The sequence below is a fragment of the Puma concolor genome, chromosome C1 (assembly GCF_028749965.1).
Source record: "Puma concolor isolate L17-30 chromosome C1, mPumCon1.1.hap2, whole genome shotgun sequence".
In the NCBI taxonomy this organism is placed as follows: domain Eukaryota; kingdom Metazoa; phylum Chordata; class Mammalia; order Carnivora; family Felidae; genus Puma; species Puma concolor.
This window is the reverse complement of record NC_141674.1, coordinates 133,038,894-133,058,717: the sequence shown is the minus strand read 5'-3', so window position 1 is coordinate 133,058,717 and position 19,824 is coordinate 133,038,894. Positions and strand designations below refer to the sequence as shown.

Genomic DNA, 19,824 nt, shown 5'->3' with positions numbered 1-19,824 from the left:
AAATGTAATTTTGTATAAAGAGACTATATTTTTAGTCTCATGCACTATTTTCTTCCCATCAATGTTTATGTATGTTCAACTTTCACCTTTCTTTAAAAAGATTAGCACCAACGTAACTACTTAACTGTTTTTGATCCTATATGTCTCATCAGCTGTCACATTGATTCTTACGTTCCTCATAGTAAAATGTCTTGGAAAAGTTACATAAATTTTATGTATCAATGTTCCACTCAGTCTACAATAGACGAAAACTGTTTTTCCTCCTCAAATCATTCCACAAAAACTGTATTTTCCAAGCTCAACAGGAAAAAAATAGTGTGGGTAATGCATTTCCATTTACCTCTCATGTTACCATCATTGTGGTCTTTCTCCTTGAAATACTTCTCTTGTCTTCAGTGACAAGATATTTCTTGGTTTCCCTCCTACATATTTTCTGGTTCCTCTGTCTATGCCTAACTCTGAAATATTCTTTCAGTATTTTCTTTGATAGAGGGAATTGATTTCTTTGTAGGAAGTTCTCATTTTTATTTTATTTATTTTATTTTATTGTTTCTTTTGAGTGGGAGGAGAATAGATTTTTCACTGTCGATTCAATACTGCAAATAATTTATAGGTTACTTTAGTTTTCATAAATTTCTTCTTGGCATCCTAATATATCACTACAGTGTTTCTATACATGAATTTAGTTTTACTTATCTCGAGTTAAATTGTGGTTCCTTAATCTAAAGTCAGGTCTTTCATAAATTCTGGGAAATTCCAAGAAATCATCTTTTTGATTATTACCTATCCCCATTTTCTCTTTCATGTTTTTGGACTATGAATTTAATATTTTCTCTTTTTAATCTATTCTCCATGATTCTGTATTTATTATAAATTATTTTTTATCTTTAAACTGCAACATTGGATATTTCTTCTGATATGTCTTCTAGTTTAGTAATTCTTCAAACATACTAATTTATAATTTAATCACTCCTTAAAGTTTATAATTTCAACACTGGTTTTTATTTCTAAATGTCCTATTTGGTTCCTTTTCAAGTCTCTGCCTGTTTTTCCTCTGGCTGTATGTATGGTTGTTTTCACTTTATTTATTTTGAGAGAGAGAGAGAGAGAGAGCACAAGCAGGGGAGGGCAGAGAGAGAGAGGGAAAGAAAAAGTATCCCAAGCAGGCTCTACATAATCAGTGCGGAGCCCTACCTAGGGCTTGAACTCACAAATGGCAAGATCATGACCTGAGCCAAAACCAAGTGTCAGACACTTAACTGAGCCACCCAGGTGCCGAATTAGGGTGTTTTTTTTTTTTTTTAAGCATGCTTTTGTTTTATCTTTATCTTTATTTTTATTTTATTGTTTATTTTATTATTATTATTATTATTATTTTATTTTTTGAGAGAGAAAACGCACAAGCAGGACAGGGGCAGAGACAGAGGGGGGGGGGTAGGGGACAGAGAATCCAAAGCGTGCTCCTCCCTGGTAGCAGTGAGCCCAAGATGGAGCTTGAACTCACAAACCTTAAGATCATGACCTGAGCTGAAGTCCGAGGCTCAACCAATTGTGCCACTCAGGCAGGCGCCCTTTGCCTTTATTTTTTAAATATGTTTTGACTTCCTTATTTTATAGTGTTTATTATATTTTAGTCTATAGTCTCTGTCATATACCTGTCATGAGACTGAAGCACTAACTACTGTGCTAATGAGGCATTTAGATACTTTTTAAATGTCTGAAGATCTTATGGATTTAATTCTGCCATTTTTTGGATCTGCTAAATTTCCACTCACCAGATACATATTTTTTCTTTTGCTTGCTTGTTAGCTCTACTTCTTTCCTCCCTCCCTTCCTTATTTCCTCCTCCCTCCCTCCTTTTCCACTTTCTTCCTTCATTCCTTCACCCCTTTTTTAATGTAATTTTTTGAGCCTGTCTTCTATGTTTTTTGGCCCTGTGAAAGTCTTATGAGGCCTGTCTTGAGGCCACAGCTTTCCTGAACAACCTGACTATTGTCTGAAATATCGTATGCCCTGAATTCATCTTTACTTTGATTTTTTTTTTTAATTGAGGGTTTTTGAACTATAGAAAGAGCTTATGATACAGTTTCACATCTATAAATTTTGGGACATCTATATATATATATATATAGATAGATAGATATAGATATAGATATATAGATATATAGATAGATAGATACACACACACACACACACACACATATACATACACATATATATTTTTTTTCCATTCACAATCCAGGCTGAGACCTCTCTTCATACTGGGAGGGGATATTATCTCCTCCAACCTTCCATTGAGGGTTTAGCCTCTGAGGGTCCTGGGTCTATGCTCAGATCCACACCTTAGGAGCAACTAAGAAATTTTCATCTGTTTAGTGTTGATATTAAAACCCAAACATCTAGATTACTGATTCAGCATTCTTCTACTGCCTTTGTGGGCAAAATCAGTCTCTCTCTCTCTCTCTGTCTCTCTCTCTCTCTCTCTCTCTCTCTCTCTCACACACACACACACGCATGCCTACACATATTCACAAAGCTATGGAAACTCAATAACCTAGTTTTCAGTTCTCTTTTCATTTCTCAGCTCTGGAAATTTGTATTATTTTCTTGCATATGCACTATGTATTAAAATGTTTGCTTATTACTTTTGCATTTTTCATTTGTCTTCCTCATTGCCAGAAGTGTTCTATATGTCTTTCTAGCTCTTCTGTTAATTTCATTCATACATTCCCTGGATGGATGTTCCATTTGACCTCTAAGGGTCTCTTATATCAGTAGTGATTAATCCTAAATCTATCACACAGGCCAATTTGTAGCTCCTAAAATTTCACTACATCTATCTTACACATTACTGCAGCTATTTTGAAAATTTTAGTTTTTTAAACATTTTATCTACTCTGACTTCTGGGCCTTCAGGAATGCTGTCTTTCTAGAATATTCTAAAACATCCCTTCCCCTCCTGTTCTCCTGATTTGATGTCAACATATTATTCATATTGGCTTGTATATAACTTCCTCTGGTGTGCAATAGCTGAGAGTCGTTTTGATGCTTCTGTTCTGGGTTGCAATAACACCTTGTGTTGCTTATATCATAGCATTTATCAGAGATTTATTGAAGTAACTTGTTTAATTATACTACAAATATTTTCTTACTAGATTGTAAGGATGCTTAGAAATGAAAATGGTGAACTTTGTATTCCCAGTATTTAGCACTATTTTATTCATTCATTTATTCATTTATTCTAGGTGACGTATCACTAAGACCTAGATCTCTGTTTTGTATAAAGCTCCCAATATTTTGAATGATTAAAACTTTTGAAACAGTTTTCTACTCTTTTACAGAGGAAACACTTGAGACCAGAGATGTTAAGTAACTATCCCCAATTATATATTAATTAGTGAGAAAATCAGGATTTTAATCCAGGTTTGCCTGCCTACAAACTCTGTTCTTTTTTTTTTTTTTTTAATTTTTTTTTTTCAACGTTTATTTATTTTTTGGGACAGACAGACAGAGCATGAATGGGGGAGGGGCAGAGAGAGAGGGAGACACAGAATCGGAAACAGGCTCCAGGCTCTGAGCCATCAGCCCAGAGCCTGACGCGGGGCTCGAACTCACGGACCGTGAGATCGTGACCTGGCTGAAGTCGGACGCTTAACCGACTGCGCCACCCAGGCGCCCCCAAACTCTGTTCTTTATATAGGACTTACGTGATGTATAAAATGAGGTTTTATGTAACAACAAAGAAAGAGCAGCAAAATGAAGATTATTTGTGGTACAATGTTTTCTTATGGTTTTCACCAAAGTATATTTACTTTATTGGATCTTTTGAAGTCTGTCCTAAGTAAGTACCAATTCTCAAGAGCCATAGCTAGTATCATTATCAAGAAATGTTATATATTTTCCCAGAGGATATAGTCCTATAATCTATATAATTTTAAAAAAAAAGTCCTATAATCTATTTAATTTTAAAAAGAACAAGCACTATTTTCCCATAACCACATTTAATTATACCTTAGAATAGATAATAATCAGAATTAAAATGTAAGTGGAAGGCATAAACGACAGAAAGAAGAATTAAAATTTTCATCCTTCCCCAAATTTTTCTGCACTATGATGTTTTAATAAGTATGGGTATGATCAGCATGGTATGGGGAAAAATAATATATTTTGGAAGCAGTCAGACTAGTATCCAGATTTTACTCTGATACTTGCTGGTTATGCAGTATATCCTCAGGCAATTTACGTTGTTTTCTTTTACAATTCAGGTTGGCTATAAAAATTTCAGGGCTGTTGTGAAGAGTATAGGTAATGTATATACATAGCTAGCTTAATATCTCATACTTAATAAATAATAACGTGTAATGTGCATTGTATCATCTCCTTCAGGTTTAGACAACACTTTCCTATCCCTGGACTTCTATAATATTCTTAACTTGTCATTTATTTTAATTTGGATCCTGTATACATTTTCCACATGATGGTCACTTTTATATACTTATATATATGTGGACTACATACTCTATACACTTATATATATGTGGACTACGTACTCTAAAACAAACCTATGATAGCTTTACTTTGAGAGTTCAATAATTAGTTAATTAGAACTATTCATTTTGAGACCGAAAAGGAGAAATAAGTAGGAAGATTCCTAGAGATAGGAAAGAAACAAATTGGATCTGAAAACTACCTCTAAGCTTTGTATACTGGATAAATAGAAGTACCATACCAACGATGATTACCCTTGAGAGAGAGAGAAAATTGTTGCCATTTACATAATAGCATACATATAACCTGGCAATAAATTTTAAGTGAAAGATATAATAGATAAATTGAGCACACCACCTGCAACAATAGAAGATTTCTTAACAGTCCATTACTCCACATTAAACATTCTATGAGGTTGAAGTAACTACAGAAATAAAATATAGTTTTCTTTAGTGTATTTTTAATATGAAAAAATGTAAGCCACTTCCATTTATATATTTTTTTCTCTTTGTCAGAGTTAATCAGGTAATCTTTCCAAGTGTCTTGTAATCTGTGTCTCATGGAAGATCCACAGTCAAAGGATATTTATATAAAGTCAAGAAAGAAAAGATTGTGTTTAACATTTAACTCTTTGTGAAATATAAGAATTCATGCTGGTATTTTAAAAAGAACAAGTACCTAGAAACAGACTGAAATATTCAGATACTCTTTTTAACTTTTAAATTAATGCTAATAGGGAAGAACAGAGAAAATGTTAAATTTAATTTAAGTAGCTTTTGTTTTATTTTTTAGGAGAAGATGTATATTGTTGTCAGAACTCATTTATCTGTCACTATTAGATACTGGTGATAACATACTAAGAAATTATGGATACATTATTTTCCAACATTAGTGAAAAATGAAGTGTCCTATATTATACTTAAATTTTTGGTGGAACTCCTAAAATGTGTTGCACATTTGACTGCATTAAGTGGAGAAAATCCAAAGATAATTTAACGTTTTAAATGTATTCTTATATTTTTTTTCTGAAATTCAGTTATTATCTTTTATTGGAATACTGTGATAATCCCAGGAGTTATTTGGGAGATATGCCCCATTTTTATGCTAATAAAATGCTTTCAGGGTGTTGTGCACTTGCAGAGGATGTTTCTTCTGACTTCTTGACCTTTAGGATTTAAAGGACCTGAGAGATCAAGTTACAAACCTGACATCTGTCACCAGAGAGGCATTGTGACTTATTCTAGGTCACAGTGCTTTATCAAGGAAACATAAATGAAACATTAGTAATTTCACTCCCTTATATGTGTCTCTTCAATTAATATCTCTGTTCTTTGTAGTGATTTGCCCTATCCTTTCTTCTAGTCCTCATTTTTTTAAAACTTTATATAATTTGCCTCTTGTCCTATACTAAATCAGACAATGTGGTTACCAAGAGAAATAATGTAACTATTATGTAAAAAAGTAAATCAGAAATGAGATACAACTATCTAAGTACATATATGCATCATATGCACGTGTGTATGTTGTATTCACTGTGGTCAGGTATATGACTTATTTTCTTAGAGACTGAAGGTATACTGGGTTTTAGATTATTTTATTTATTTTGAAAGTTTTTACCCTTTAGAAGCTAACGTTCATATTTGGGGCACGAAGGGGACTGGATTTTAGACTCAGAATCTGAGAGGTAGAATCCTAAAGGTCACTTGGAAAATTTACTGAACAATGAAGTATTGCCAAATTTCACATTCTCCAAATGCTTGGGGTGTTTTATCGCTTTCCTGGTTAAATGTGTGATTCTGTTTAATACATTCCTAAATTTATAGAAGAGAGATTAAAAAATGTGAAGTAACCTGTTATAGATTCAACAAGATTTGATGTTATTTTTCAAAACTAGATCTCATTGTATCTTAGAATCTGCATTTTTGACTTTATTCATTTTAACCATAACTTACACTGATGTTTGGTTTAAAGTCACTATTCATATCTACTGTACATCTTCTAAACATTAAACATTTATGCAAAGAAGAAAACATATTTTGGACAACATTCCTGTTGATTCTTGAAACATAAACACATAAGTTTTCATTATCTTGTCAGGTAACAAGAGAAAACTCTGTTAGAAGTATTGATTAAAGGATGCCTTGGGCATTTTCACTTCTTTTGAGCACTTCCCCTTATATGTCAGAAAATTTGTTGAGTCACATCATGGATAGCTTTTGATACAGTCTTTTCTCTCTTCATATCAGTGATTGCCTCCTTTTTACTGCTGTCTTTGAATAATGTTTAGGCTCTGATCACATTTTGGGGGTTTAAAAAATTAAATTTATTCTAAAATTTGTATCTTGAAGCATGTCTTTGGTAATCATAAAATTTAATGGAGATTTGTTCAGTTTTAGAATAATTTTGATTCATATTCCAATACCTCACATGTATATACTCAAATGTAACCACACAAAGAAATAGCTTTTTAAGAAGCGAAAAGCAGGTAATCAATGCCATATCAACCAGATCTGGTATGAGCCCACCACTTTCCCTACATGTTATTTATGAAGTAATATCAATTTATGTTGTCATTTGGGTAAATTACTAGTAGTAAAGATGGCTGTCACTTGTAGTCTGCTCACTGGTTGCTACTGCTGGTCAGTCTGCCTGATTCTCTTTTCCCAGCTCAGCTACACACTAGAGAGAATTCTTATGGGCTCCAAAGTTGACTTACTGTTTCACCATTTTAAGAGTGAGGATGAATATTTTAGCCTCCAATGTAATTTGAAATATTGTGAAGATACGGCACAGGATATGTCTTTGACACTATCATGCAAAATTAATTTGCTCACATTTTACTATTCTAGCTAGTTGTGACTTGCCAAAAACTATACATTAATATACACATATAACTTAAGAATTTCATAGTTTTTAGTAAAGGAAAAAATGCAAATCATTCTATAAAAGTTCTAGCAGTGCCATTAAAAATTCTTACTTTCTGACAATACCATCACTCATGTGATTCACTGGTTAAAATAGTATGAAAGTGCTCAGTAACATAATTTTGGGTATTCTGTAAAGTCCTAACTCTTAGGGATGATCCAGAATAGGCCTGCAGGGGACCTTTGGGAAACATAACTGTTATACAGGCCCAAGTCCCATAAGAAGAGCAGGTCCAATATGAGGTCTGATTGTAACTGCCATTCAAACCTTCTTATCAGTAGTGCAGTGCAGGGAACTGCTGTCCCCAGGAAGAGAGCATGATGGATGAGAGCATCCTTTCCAATAGGCGAGAGGGCCTAAAGATGGAGGGCAAGGGCATGGAGCAAACTGCCCATGTGTGAGCCCCATGACTCAGCCTTCAGGCTACCTGGGATTGGTACTTAAAATATTAAGAGATTTTTTGTATTCCAAGATTTTATTTAAATCCAAGTTAGTAGTAGAAGTTATTGATTCATCACTTACATATAAAACCCAGTGTTCATTACAGGTACCCTCCTTAATGCCCATCACCCATTTTAAAAGAAAAATGAAGGATAGACCTAAAGATGCATGACCAAAATCATTAGGTAAATCTTGCATGTTCTTCTCTATAAAAAGTAAATTAAATATTGATAGTGTTATAGAATTTAAAGTTAAAAAACTTTAGTTTTTAATTTTTTTAAAGTTTATTTAATTATTATTGAGAGAGAGAGCACAAGCTGGGGAGAGGCAAAGGGAGACAGAATACGAAGCAGGATCCAAGTCTGAGCTGTCAGCACAGAGCCTGATGTGGGGCCTGAACCCACAGACCATGAGATCATGACCTGAGCTGAAGGCAGACATTTAACTTATTGAGCCACCCAAGCTCCCCCAAAGTTAAAAAAAACTTTAAATTATTGCTAACAGACACATGAAAAGTTGTTGAGTATCACTCATCATCAGGGAAATACAAGAGTACAATGAAATACCACCTCATACCTGTCAGACTGATTCAAATTAACAACACAGGAAACAACAGATGTTGGCGAGGATGCAGAGAAAGGGAACCCCCACTCTTGGTGGGAACACAAAATGGTACAGCCACTGTGGAAAACAGTATGCAGGCTTCTCAAACATTAAATAGAACTACTCTAGGACCCAGCAATTGCACTACTAGGTATTTACCCAAAGGATACAAAAATACAGGTTCAAAAGGGTATATGTACCCTGATGTTTATAGCAGCATTATCAATAATAGCTAAATTATAGAAAGAGCCCAAATGTCCATCAACTGGTGAATAAAGAAGTTGTGGTATATATACACAATAAAATATTACTCAGGTATAAAAGAGAATGAAATCTTGCCATTTGCAATGACGTGGATGGAGCTAGAGTGTATTATACTAAGCTAAATGAGTTAGAGAAAGACAAATACCATATGGTTTCATTCATATGTGGAATTTAAGAAAGAAAACAGGCAAACATAGGGGAAGGGACAAAAAAGAAAAAGGGAGGCAAACCATAAGAGACTCTTAACCATAGATAACAAACTGAGGGTCCTCAGGGGGAGGTGGGCAAGGGATGGGTTAAATGGGTGATGGATAATAAGGAGAGCACTTGCTGTAATGAGCACTGGGTGTTATATGTAAGTGATGAATCACTAAATTCTACTCTTGAAACCAATATTACACTGCATGTTAACTAGAATTTAAATAAAAACTTGAAACAATAAAAAATGATAGTGTTATAGAATTTAAAGATAAAAAAAACTTTAAATGATTGAAATCTCCAACATTGTAAAATTATGCAGTAGTGACTAGTATGGAAACAAAATGCTAAAACTGTGGAAGTATTTAAAGACACATTTCTAATAAATACAACGAAGTCTGCCATACATAATGAAACAATTTAGGAGAAATACGTAAACTTCAAGTTGAATACATCTATATACTAAAAACATAGGTATAGTAAAAGCAGCTTAAGTACATTCATGGATAGTAAATGAAAATAATATAGGAAATTGGTGATGGAATAAAGAATGGAGGGAGAGTTTGATGAAGTGAACTCTAAAGTCCTGTTTTTTTATTAAGGAAATAATGGCCAGTTTTAGGCAAGCGTAACTTTTCAGAGTTTATTTTCTTACGGCTAAAATGATTGGATATAGTCAGTGTTTTGTTTTAAGCTAGGAAAGATATTGTTATTATTCATATATTTTCCTCTAAATAGTATTCAAAACTCCAAAAAAAACTATAGATAAATATTTGTGTAGTTAAATAAGAGGTTAATAATTTGGCTGAAGAAGTTTGGACAGCCAAACACTAGTCTGCTCAGCCATCTTGGTAGCCTTGAGACAGAGCCTGCAGAGTACAAGTTGAAAATATTTATGGTCTCCCTCCCACCAAATATAGACTATGATTGTAAGCCACTTGTTTTAAGGAGAAGAGCAGCTATTTGCTACAAAATGGCTTTGTCTCCAGCTGTCAAAAGAACAATATAAAAGAATGTGGGGCACAGATCTACCTCCATGTGTCAATTTCTTTGTATCAGTGAACTGATGGAGGTTTTTTTTGTTCTTCTTTTTCTATTTTTTGATGTCTGTTAAATGAGCTCTTGTGGGTGATGGTTTTATAATTCCATGAATATTGTGCTGAGAGCTAAAATACCTGGTATTAAGCACATTATGTAAACTATGTGAATTGCTTTCACCATAAATGAAAGTCTTTTTCCTGGCAATTGTATTCTTTGATTACTACTACCTTTTGCCTTTTCTTTTTCCAATCAGTCTAGATTATTTTCTTTTCTTTTTCCAATCAGTCTAGATTATCTGATCATTTTATGACACTTTGCTGAATTGACTACTCCTTTGAATTAGCAAGTTACCTCTTTTTAGAATCTTTTTCTATGCTAATTCTATGTTTGTCTATGTTTAAATTTTTTGTTGTTATAGATATTTAGGGGTTAGGAAAGGAGGTCTTTGGATTTAATAGAGTAAAATTTCATTTTGAATTCTAATTCTTTACTGTTGTCGATTTTCAGAGAATTCTTGTGTTTTGTGTTTTGGGTTTTTTTTTTTTTCTTTTTTTTTTTTTTACCTTAGAATTCACTCCTCGAAACATTTATAACTGTATGATATCCATGAACTGATTTTATTGAGATGTTTTGTTTGTTTGTTTTTACTTTCACTTTTTGATGTTGACATCTCTAAAAGGCAAACTTAGATCTTACTTTCCTACTTGGTTCTCTGTATTCAGAAAAGGCCTTTCTGTTTAAAGTATACACGCATTACTTTGCGTATAATGAATACACACGGTCTTTCACCAAATGATTCTCCTTGCCTTTCAGTCCCTGTACAGTATTCATTTAAAAAATATTAAAAGTATGGGTGTCCTATGTCCTCAAGAAGTTTATGTCACTATATTTGTATACTGCTTCCTCTGTGCCTTTTGTCGAAGACAGGGGTGGAGTTCTGGTCCCATTAGCAAATGAGATGCAATTTAAGCCAAGCATAGTCAGTAACATCTTACCTATTGAATGTTTTTATACCTTTCCTAGAATTTCCAACTTGTGAGCCACTAACTCAATTTATATGCAAAAGTGGAAGATGCATTAGCAGCAAATGGCACTGCGACTCTGGCAAGTACTACTGTTCACTGTATTGCACTGATTTGATTGGGGGCCTGACTGTTGGTGAGACATAGTTCATAAGAGAAGCTTGCAGAGCCAACAAAATGCCTAAGACAAGTGGTAAGAGGGCACCTGGCACTTCAGCGGGGATTAGCATTAAGAGTAATGGAGGTCAACATCTGTCCCATGGGGCAATGAAGAGATTTGTGTTCAGACATTATGCTGGACATCATCTAATTCGACAGATGTGAAGTAAAGGGGATAATTGAGGAAATGACCTGGACAATTTGAGTTCCCCAAAGCATTTATGTAAAGTGCTCTGTACTCTCAGGACAGAGGAGTTTATAAATTATTATGGAATTATCCAAATGGCCTCATTTCTGCCACCTTGCTATTTATGTACAAATGATGTTTTTTTTTCTTATACTCAATTGTATCCCTATGCTGAATTATACCGAGCACAGGTAAATGAATTATGTATAAATCATACATTCTCAGCAACTGATTTCAATTTAATCTATTTCCACTTCACATTTCTCTCACCTCCCTCCTGCAATGGTTGTTAATAAAGAATATAAATCATTGCTAATGATAGTGACAATTTCCCAGTATAAATACACACTTATCAGTTAGTAGGGGAAGGGGAGTACGTAGTCACTCTTCATGTTGGAGAATGGAGAAGAAAGGTCTGAATTAAAGATACGGTTATACACTGTGGGGTGTAGAGAGATTGTGGGTCTGAACAGTTTTCCACAATAATTATATCACCAGCTGTATCATTTCATGAAATTCCTGCACTCATCATTGTCCTCTCATTTTATAATTATTTCATGTTGCATAGATTTGTTGTCAATGGTTAGTCATTTCTGAGTGAAATGGAAATTAAATTTTAAAATCCAAGTCAAGGATTTCTTTTTTCCTCTTTGGTTAGTAGTTGATGTGAAAGCACAAGGGAAGCAATGTCAAAATGAAAATTGTTCCCCCACTGTCCATGGGAAAGTTCATCATTGATTCCTTTATCAAAAACAAAAGAATGCTCTATATACAAAAAGAAACATTAGAGATCTTGGAAGAAAAATTTTCTTCCTGGGTCAGTTTTCACTCCCTTGATGTTGGTGCTTCTTTCCAGATGATGACTGTGGGGACGGCAGTGATGAAGTTGGCTGTGTTCACTCTTGCTTTGATAATCAGTTCAGGTGTTCCAATGGCAGATGTATCCCAGGCCACTGGGCCTGTGATGGTGACAATGACTGTGGAGACTTCAGTGATGAAGCCCAAACCAATTGTACCAGAGAAGGTCAGTAATTTTGTGACTCTATGAACTATCATTTTAAATTGATAAATATATATATATATTCAAATATATATGTATATTTGATATTTCACAATGGATATTATATTTTACTCAGCAGTTAAAAACATATATATTTGGAACAGTGTAAAATAATTTACAGATCACTTTCACTCTTTTATTTCTCTGATTTCTCATTTTATTTTTTTTCCACTTCTTTTTTTTTTTTTTTTTTTTTATTTTTGGGACAGAGAGAGACAGAGCATGAACGGGGGAGGGGCAGAGAGAGAGGGAGACACAGAATCGGAAACAGGCTCCAGGCTCTGAGCCATCAGCCCAGAGCCCGACGCAGGTCTCGAACTCAGGGACAGCGAGATCGTGACCTGGCTGAAGTCAGACGCTTAACCGACTGCGCCACCCAGGCGCCCCTCTGGTTTCTCATTTAAAATTTTTTTTTTTCAACGTTTTTTATTTATTTTTGGGACAGAGAGAGACAGAGCATGAACGGGGGAGGGGCAGAGAGAGAGGGAGACACAGAATCGGAAACAGGCTCCAGGCTCCGAGCCATCAGCCCAGAGCCTGACGCGGGGCTCGAACTCACGGACCGCGAGATTGTGACCTGGCTGAAGTCGGACGCTTAACCGACTGCGCCACCCAGGCGCCCCACTGGTTTCTCATTTTAATACCTCCTTATACTCCGATACCTTCTGTGGTTTTGCTTCCTACTTTCATTAGATGCTTTAGTTACTACGACTTTAATCCTCTCCAACTTCTAAATTGCCAAACCCCAAACCCATCCCCAAGGAAAACAAACAAGCAAACTAAAGAAACAAGAAAGGCATAATTTTTATTTTATTTGAACAGCAAATTTGTTTCCTTAAGGCTTGAAATAACCTCCTATTGATTGTTGATTCATTCCAACTGAATAACTCCTAGAATGCAAGCTGCAAGAAGGAAACTGTGACAACGGGTCGCAGCATATCCATGGGCAGCTATACCCTGTCATTTGCATGCGTTACTTTGCAAAATTTGATCATCCATAGGGCATGTTAACAAATTAGAAATCATGTTGGAAATATCATAGGAAAAAATCATTAGGCTGCCAAACATTCATACAATCAGTAACATTTTTTTTTAAGTATAAGTTTTCTTTCTGCTTAAGAATTTGGAAGAATTTGTCATTCACTCATTCATTTATTCTACTGATATTTATTGAAGACTTTCTATGTGCCAGTCACTGTGCTTGTAGAAAAGATAGATAAAAGGATAAAGAAATGTGGTCCCCATTCAGCATTTAAAATCTAGCAGGCAAACAGAGAATAAAGTGATCTATTTAATGAGTTGGGTATTGGAGTGGGAGGCATATATTGAATGATAATAAGAAAGGAATCATTTTCAAAGTGTTTTCAAGGGCATATATTTGTCTTCTGCAACATTTAATAACAGAAAATTTCTATAGTTTTTTTTTCCTCTGATGTGATTCCTTTTGTCTTTTTTTTTTGTCTTTTTTGTTTGTTTGTTTCCTGTCTGTGTCCCTCCCTCCCTCTCCTCTTTCCCTTTTTCTTTCTCATTCCCTTTCTCATTCTCTCTCTCCCCCACCCCTTTCTTTATCTATATCTCATTCTTTTGTCAGTTTCTCTCTTATTTCAGTTGGTCCACTAATACATATGAACTAGAGCTTTTTTCATCAACAACCTTGCATGGAAACAGAAATGCTGTAAAAAAAATACTTTTTTTCCCTTTTTTCTTTCTATATTGGAAGCATTCATCTGGGGTGTGGTTGGTATGTCATTACTAAGTTACACTATGAATATAAACTGCATTTCCCCCCACCTCACAGATGTCTTTATAGGCTCCTCATGAGGTGTACATCTGTGGCCTGCTGGCACTGTCCCCAATATGCTGTGAAAGATAAATTTCCCCAAAGTTAATTTACTTTCATCTCAGAAGTGAGATCCTATCCCTCTTTTCTATGTTTATTTGTCCCTAAATTAAAATAATTATTGCACATTAAGAAGTTTTTGAGAGATTGCTTTAGCTTCATGAGTATCCAGAGTAAGTGATACACAACCCTTTGTAGCCTCACTAGGTAGTTTCTCAGGTTTGGAGTATAATAGAATCGGTGACTATTGAATGTTAATGACCTTCACTTCTAGAGCACCTCACTTTCACTTATATATTACTCTAAAGAATATACTGTCAATGTGAACATCATGCATTTCTTATATGATTATGGTAATACACTAAGGAAATGATCCAGAGAATCTACATGATTCTTGGACATGTTTCAAACACAGAATGAGAAGAACATCCTGAACTAATTTATATTTATCAGATTATAAATTCCCTAATCAAATATTCCACTTGGTGAATACAAGTTGCAGGAACTGAAGAAAGGGAACAGTCTAGGATGACTTTGCTATAAGACAGAGTATTTCAGAGGACATTTACATATTTTTATCCATCATTATTTTATATATTCTGATACAGAAGTTGTAAAATAATCATGGCACATAGAATTGTTAAAGCTGATCAGGAAAGTCATTTTGCACATGCAGGTTTTGTGAGACCATTGCCAAGGTAAAGTAGAAATTTGATGCAATTAGTCATATAATTTAGTCTCAAAACCTGCTGTGGAAGAAAGAGCAGGGGATTCTGGCTTGAGTTTCAAGACTGGCTGTCAAAACTGATCAAATCCACCGTATAATTGCTCAGCACTTTGCTGTACATTGCCTGGGTTAAAAGAGCATATGGTGTAGTTTCTCTCAACTTAAATTGATTTCAAAAGGGCAAAAACACTCTTGAATTCACTTTTAATTGTAAAGAAGCAGAAGAAACCAGGAAATGGAACATTCCATATATAACCCCCATATTTAGAAAATTTCTGCATTTATGTTCAATGCATATTCTCTCTGAGGAATTTCTATAGTGATGATCATTTTTTTCATCATTAGTATGATTAATATATGGGGAAAGTATTAATTGCTAATCCCTTTCTAGATTATACTTCTCTCCTTCCCCCTCATGTTGTGATGGTCTTTCCTCTCACTTCCAAGCTCACATACTAGGCACACAATGTGCAATATCTTTGAAAAGCACTGTACACACACACACACACACACACACACACACACACACACACACAGGGTCTACAAGCAAGAGTGGAATAGAAAGACAATCCATAGCAGACTGATTTCCTTCCTTTGTCTCATTGCCTGTTTATCATTAATTTAGCTCTGATTTGTTTTTGGTTGTAACAGCTTTGGTTGGTACATATTTCTATAGTGAACCATTAGTGAAGCTACTGGGTGTATAGTTTTTTTTTCCAAGTGGAGGAATAGTTTGTTTTTCAAGTGGAAGAATTTGGTAGAAGGGAACACCCTCTAGAGCCTTAGGTCTGGCCATTTAATAAGTATCAAAAGGTTTTGTAAAGAAATGTTTTTACCTGTAAAAACATCAAGAATAAAGTTAAAATGAGACTTTGGTCTTTTCTTACAAGTGTTTAGCTCTCTGGATATAATGTAAAAAAAAAAAATAGAGGAAGAGAGAGAGACAGACAGATTCTGGACAAATGCATCTATAAAATACCAAATGTATACAATTAATCTTATCTCATTGTTGACAGTTTAATTCATTTGAATCATGTATGCTTTCATTCTTCTACTCTTAAGGGGAATAGTCACAACCATATTTCCCCCAAGGAATAAAGCATTTCTAAAGTAAACATATGCATTTTTTGGGGGGTATCTTTAGACAGCTATTCATCAGGTCAATTTCCATTCATAAATTGTTGTAAAAATTTATACCGAATAATTTCAGCATGGATTTGATGGATAATGGAATAGGTTTCTCTAGAATTTATTTTGTCTCAATTTTGCAAAGTAAAGAAATCATTTGACCCTAATTTATGGTGATTGTCCTTTAACTTTCTGTATGGCTGTCTAAAAAAGGGAGCATTTACAGCCAGCTGTACTAAGTGAATAGGCTGGGTGACTATAGAACATATGTGATCTCTTATTTACATCACAAATACAAATGAAATGCAAATTTAAAATTAAGCATGCAATGACCTTCAGTTTTGATTTATTATGAATAATCTTTAACAAGTTCTCAAATCCATTATGGAATTAAATGCATAACGTTATTAATATTATTTCTACAAATGGTCATATTCTTCTGTTTTAACTGTTTAACTTTCCTTCTTCTTTGGGAACTTTCACATTTCTTTTGGGATTTGTATTCATTTATTCATTCATTCATTCATTCATTCATTCATTCATTCATTTTACCTACTACTTCCCTGTTCACAGATATAAGAAGGAAGCTAGGATAATTTCATTTTATCTTTGTAATTACATAGTCAAGTACAGTATTTGATACACAATGAATGCTAAATAAATTATTATTGAGTGAAAGAGTTTATTTCTTCACTACAAAATTTGATTATACTATCTATCTATCTATCTATCTATCTATCTATCTATATATATATACTATATATATATATTAGTATATATACTATCTATCTATCTATCTATCTATCTATCTATATATATATATATACTATATATATATATTAGTATATATATATATACTAATCTATACTATCTATCTATCTATCTATCTATCTATCTATATATATATATATACTATATACTTTCTATCTATCTATCTATCTATATATATATATATACTATATATATATATTAGTATATATATTAGTATATATTAACACTAATTGCCAGGCACTTTACATTTGTTATTCCATTTAATCCTCACAATAAAGATTACTCGATAGGTTAAGACGTTTGCCTAGGATTACACAGCTGGAGTTTCAAATAAAGATTTCTGTTTTCTATTCTTCCATCCAGCTCCCTGCTTCTGCAGCTGTGCAATATAACCTACCCCTGCTCTTTTTTCTAACTCTTAATGCGTTAACATTTATATGATCTCCCAATAATTACAATATTTTTCTCAAGTGCATTCTCATTTTTTAACTTTAAGAAAAAAGGAAGAACTTTCTACCTGTTACAGGTCATTATAATGAAATATTCCAAAGGACACTAGAAGGAACGTGGACCATTATATTAAATAAACTCAGTAAATCTGCCTCTTTTGTTTGTTTGCTTCTGTTCTCCTTTCACTTCCACAATTCATCTTGATAAACTGGATTCTAAAGCTTTGTCATTAGAATAGCTGTGGACTTTTCCACAAAGGCAATTTCTTCAGTTGCCCAAAGAATACGTTAGTCTGCCATAAAAATTTCACCTCACAGATTTAAAAAATAGTTTAAACTGAAAGAAAATGAAAAGATCATTTAGCTCAGTTATTTTATAGTGCAGATGAGGAAAAGGGCTCATCTCCATAAAATTATTCTTCTGTGTATGTAACAGTAACAAAAACATGCTGCTTCCTGGAAGGAGCTGATAATATTCTGTGTTAGAGATTTGAGACTGAGAACTTTGTTCCATAAAGACATTTCTAGAAGAGGTTTTGGATTCAAGTGATTATGCTGAATTCTTTGTGGAAAATTCAGAAAGGTCAGACGGTACAGCCAACCAAAAAGGGATAGCATCCTCCCTAGGGACATTGAATACACTCCAATCAGTGCCGGTATGAAAACTTGACTTGTGACTGAAGATTTGGGTTACATATTTAAGCATTGAGAGAATGAAAATTAAAACCAATATTTCCTGAATTCCAGTCCGTGTATTCTCCATATCAGCTGAACCCATCATCATGTTTTTAGCAGCACAGTTTCCTAACCACATAGAAAACAAGGTACCAGGATGCCTCAGTTTGTAAACAACCAACCCATGATTTTGGCTCAAGTCATGATTTCACAGTTTGTGAGATCTAGCCCTGTGTCAGGCTCTGTGCCAATAGTGTGGAGACTGCTTGGGCTTCTCTCTCTCCCTCTCTTCCCCTTCCTCGCTTGTGCTAGCTTGCTCGCTCTCTCCCTCTCTCAAAGTAAATAAATAAACATTAAAAAAAACAAGATAATCATAAATACTATACACAATCAGACTCAATCATCTGTTTTTCTCTTATAAAGATATTCTGAAGATATTTTCAATTAATTTTTACTGAAACAATAAAAAATGCTATTATTTCTCAATCACTGAATTTTCTTGACAATCAAATATTGTCTTTGAATTTGAGGAAATTAGCAAATTGTGTACTCAGAAAAATCATATAATCCTTTCTTCTAATGGTTTTTAATTATTCTTCTTTAATGAAAATACAGATGGTTTTCTGAAAAATACAATTAAATGAAATTTGAAGTTTATCTACTTTTAGAGAGGTATAATATCTACTTGCAATGAGATACAAATTGGGTAATTTTATTCACTCACAGATTTATTTATTTTCCTTGGGAAATGTTAATACTGAGATATCAAACTAATGTTAATTATTAATGGATTTTATCCATAGGAAACTCTTTTTGTTTTCTGGGACAAAATAGCTCTTTAAAGGTCAATGTAACCTCAATACTATAAACAACTTTTACATCAATAGCAAAAAAGACCCAAGGTTTTTGAATCAACTAATAACAAGGCCTGTTTTGAGGATGCGTAATGTTTCTGGCAATGTGATTATCAGGACAATTAAAAAGAATTAGATAAATATAATTTAAAAAATAAAATATTTAAAAAATGGTTCATAAAGTAGGAAGAAAGAAGTCAATTATCTTTATTTAACTATACAGAAATTAATAATAGATCCACACTTCTTCTTAGATAAATTTAGCTCTTGTATTAAGATAGTAATTATGTGTTTTGACACCAAATACAGTAATATCTCTTGTTTTTTTAAAAGATACAATTAATAACAAAAGTCAATATGTAATGAAAAGACTTAATTTTAATGAAGAACCTCAGCTTGTTTCTTCCTCCTTTAATAGAGCCAAAAAATAAGGGCAAAAGTGAATTAATTTCCATAGTCTAAATTCTGCTCCCTTATTCTTGGGTTGTGGTTAATGATCAGTGAAATGGTAGGACTTCAGGCATTCAGCAGAAAATAGAAAAAAGAAAACAGAAAAGAGACAAAGGACATGGATAATATACAATGTAATTAATTCACCTCTCAGTAATTGAGTATTGCCATTGTTTTGTGAAAGTAAAGAAATAAGCAATAGGATAGAACTTGTTTTTTTTTTCCTGTAGAAATAGTTGTTAGTTAGCTTCTTTCAGAACCTATTTAAACTATCAGCCTTTATTCCTTTATTTAAGGGAACTATCAATTGAATTTGCACTTAGATATTATATTCTTGCAATGTGATGAGCAGATTTATTCACTTTTTGTTGGAGAATTTGTTTTTGTTTTTTTTTTTCAACGTTTATTTATTTTTGGGACAGAGAGAGACAGAGCATGAACGGGGGAGGGGCAGAGAGAGAGGGAGACACAGAATCGGAAACAGGCTCCAGGCTCTGAGCCATCAGCCCAGAGCCCGACGCGGGGCTCAAACTCACGGACCG

The 19,824-nt window shown here is 33.9% G+C and overlaps 1 protein-coding gene across 4 annotated transcripts in view; it reads left to right on the top strand.

Moving 5' to 3' along the window:
• The window catches only part of LRP1B (LDL receptor related protein 1B), a 1,907,075-nt gene that overhangs the window by 1,207,070 nt on the left and 680,181 nt on the right, over window positions 1-19,824 (top strand). For all 4 annotated transcript variants that reach the window (XM_086718488.1, XM_025932005.2, XM_086718489.1 and 1 more), the window contains exons 19-20: window positions 10,984-11,064; window positions 12,185-12,352. In XM_086718488.1, the coding sequence (XP_086574614.1) occupies window positions 10,984-11,064; window positions 12,185-12,352 (249 nt within the window). The remainder of the gene's footprint in view (window positions 1-10,983; window positions 11,065-12,184; window positions 12,353-19,824) is intronic.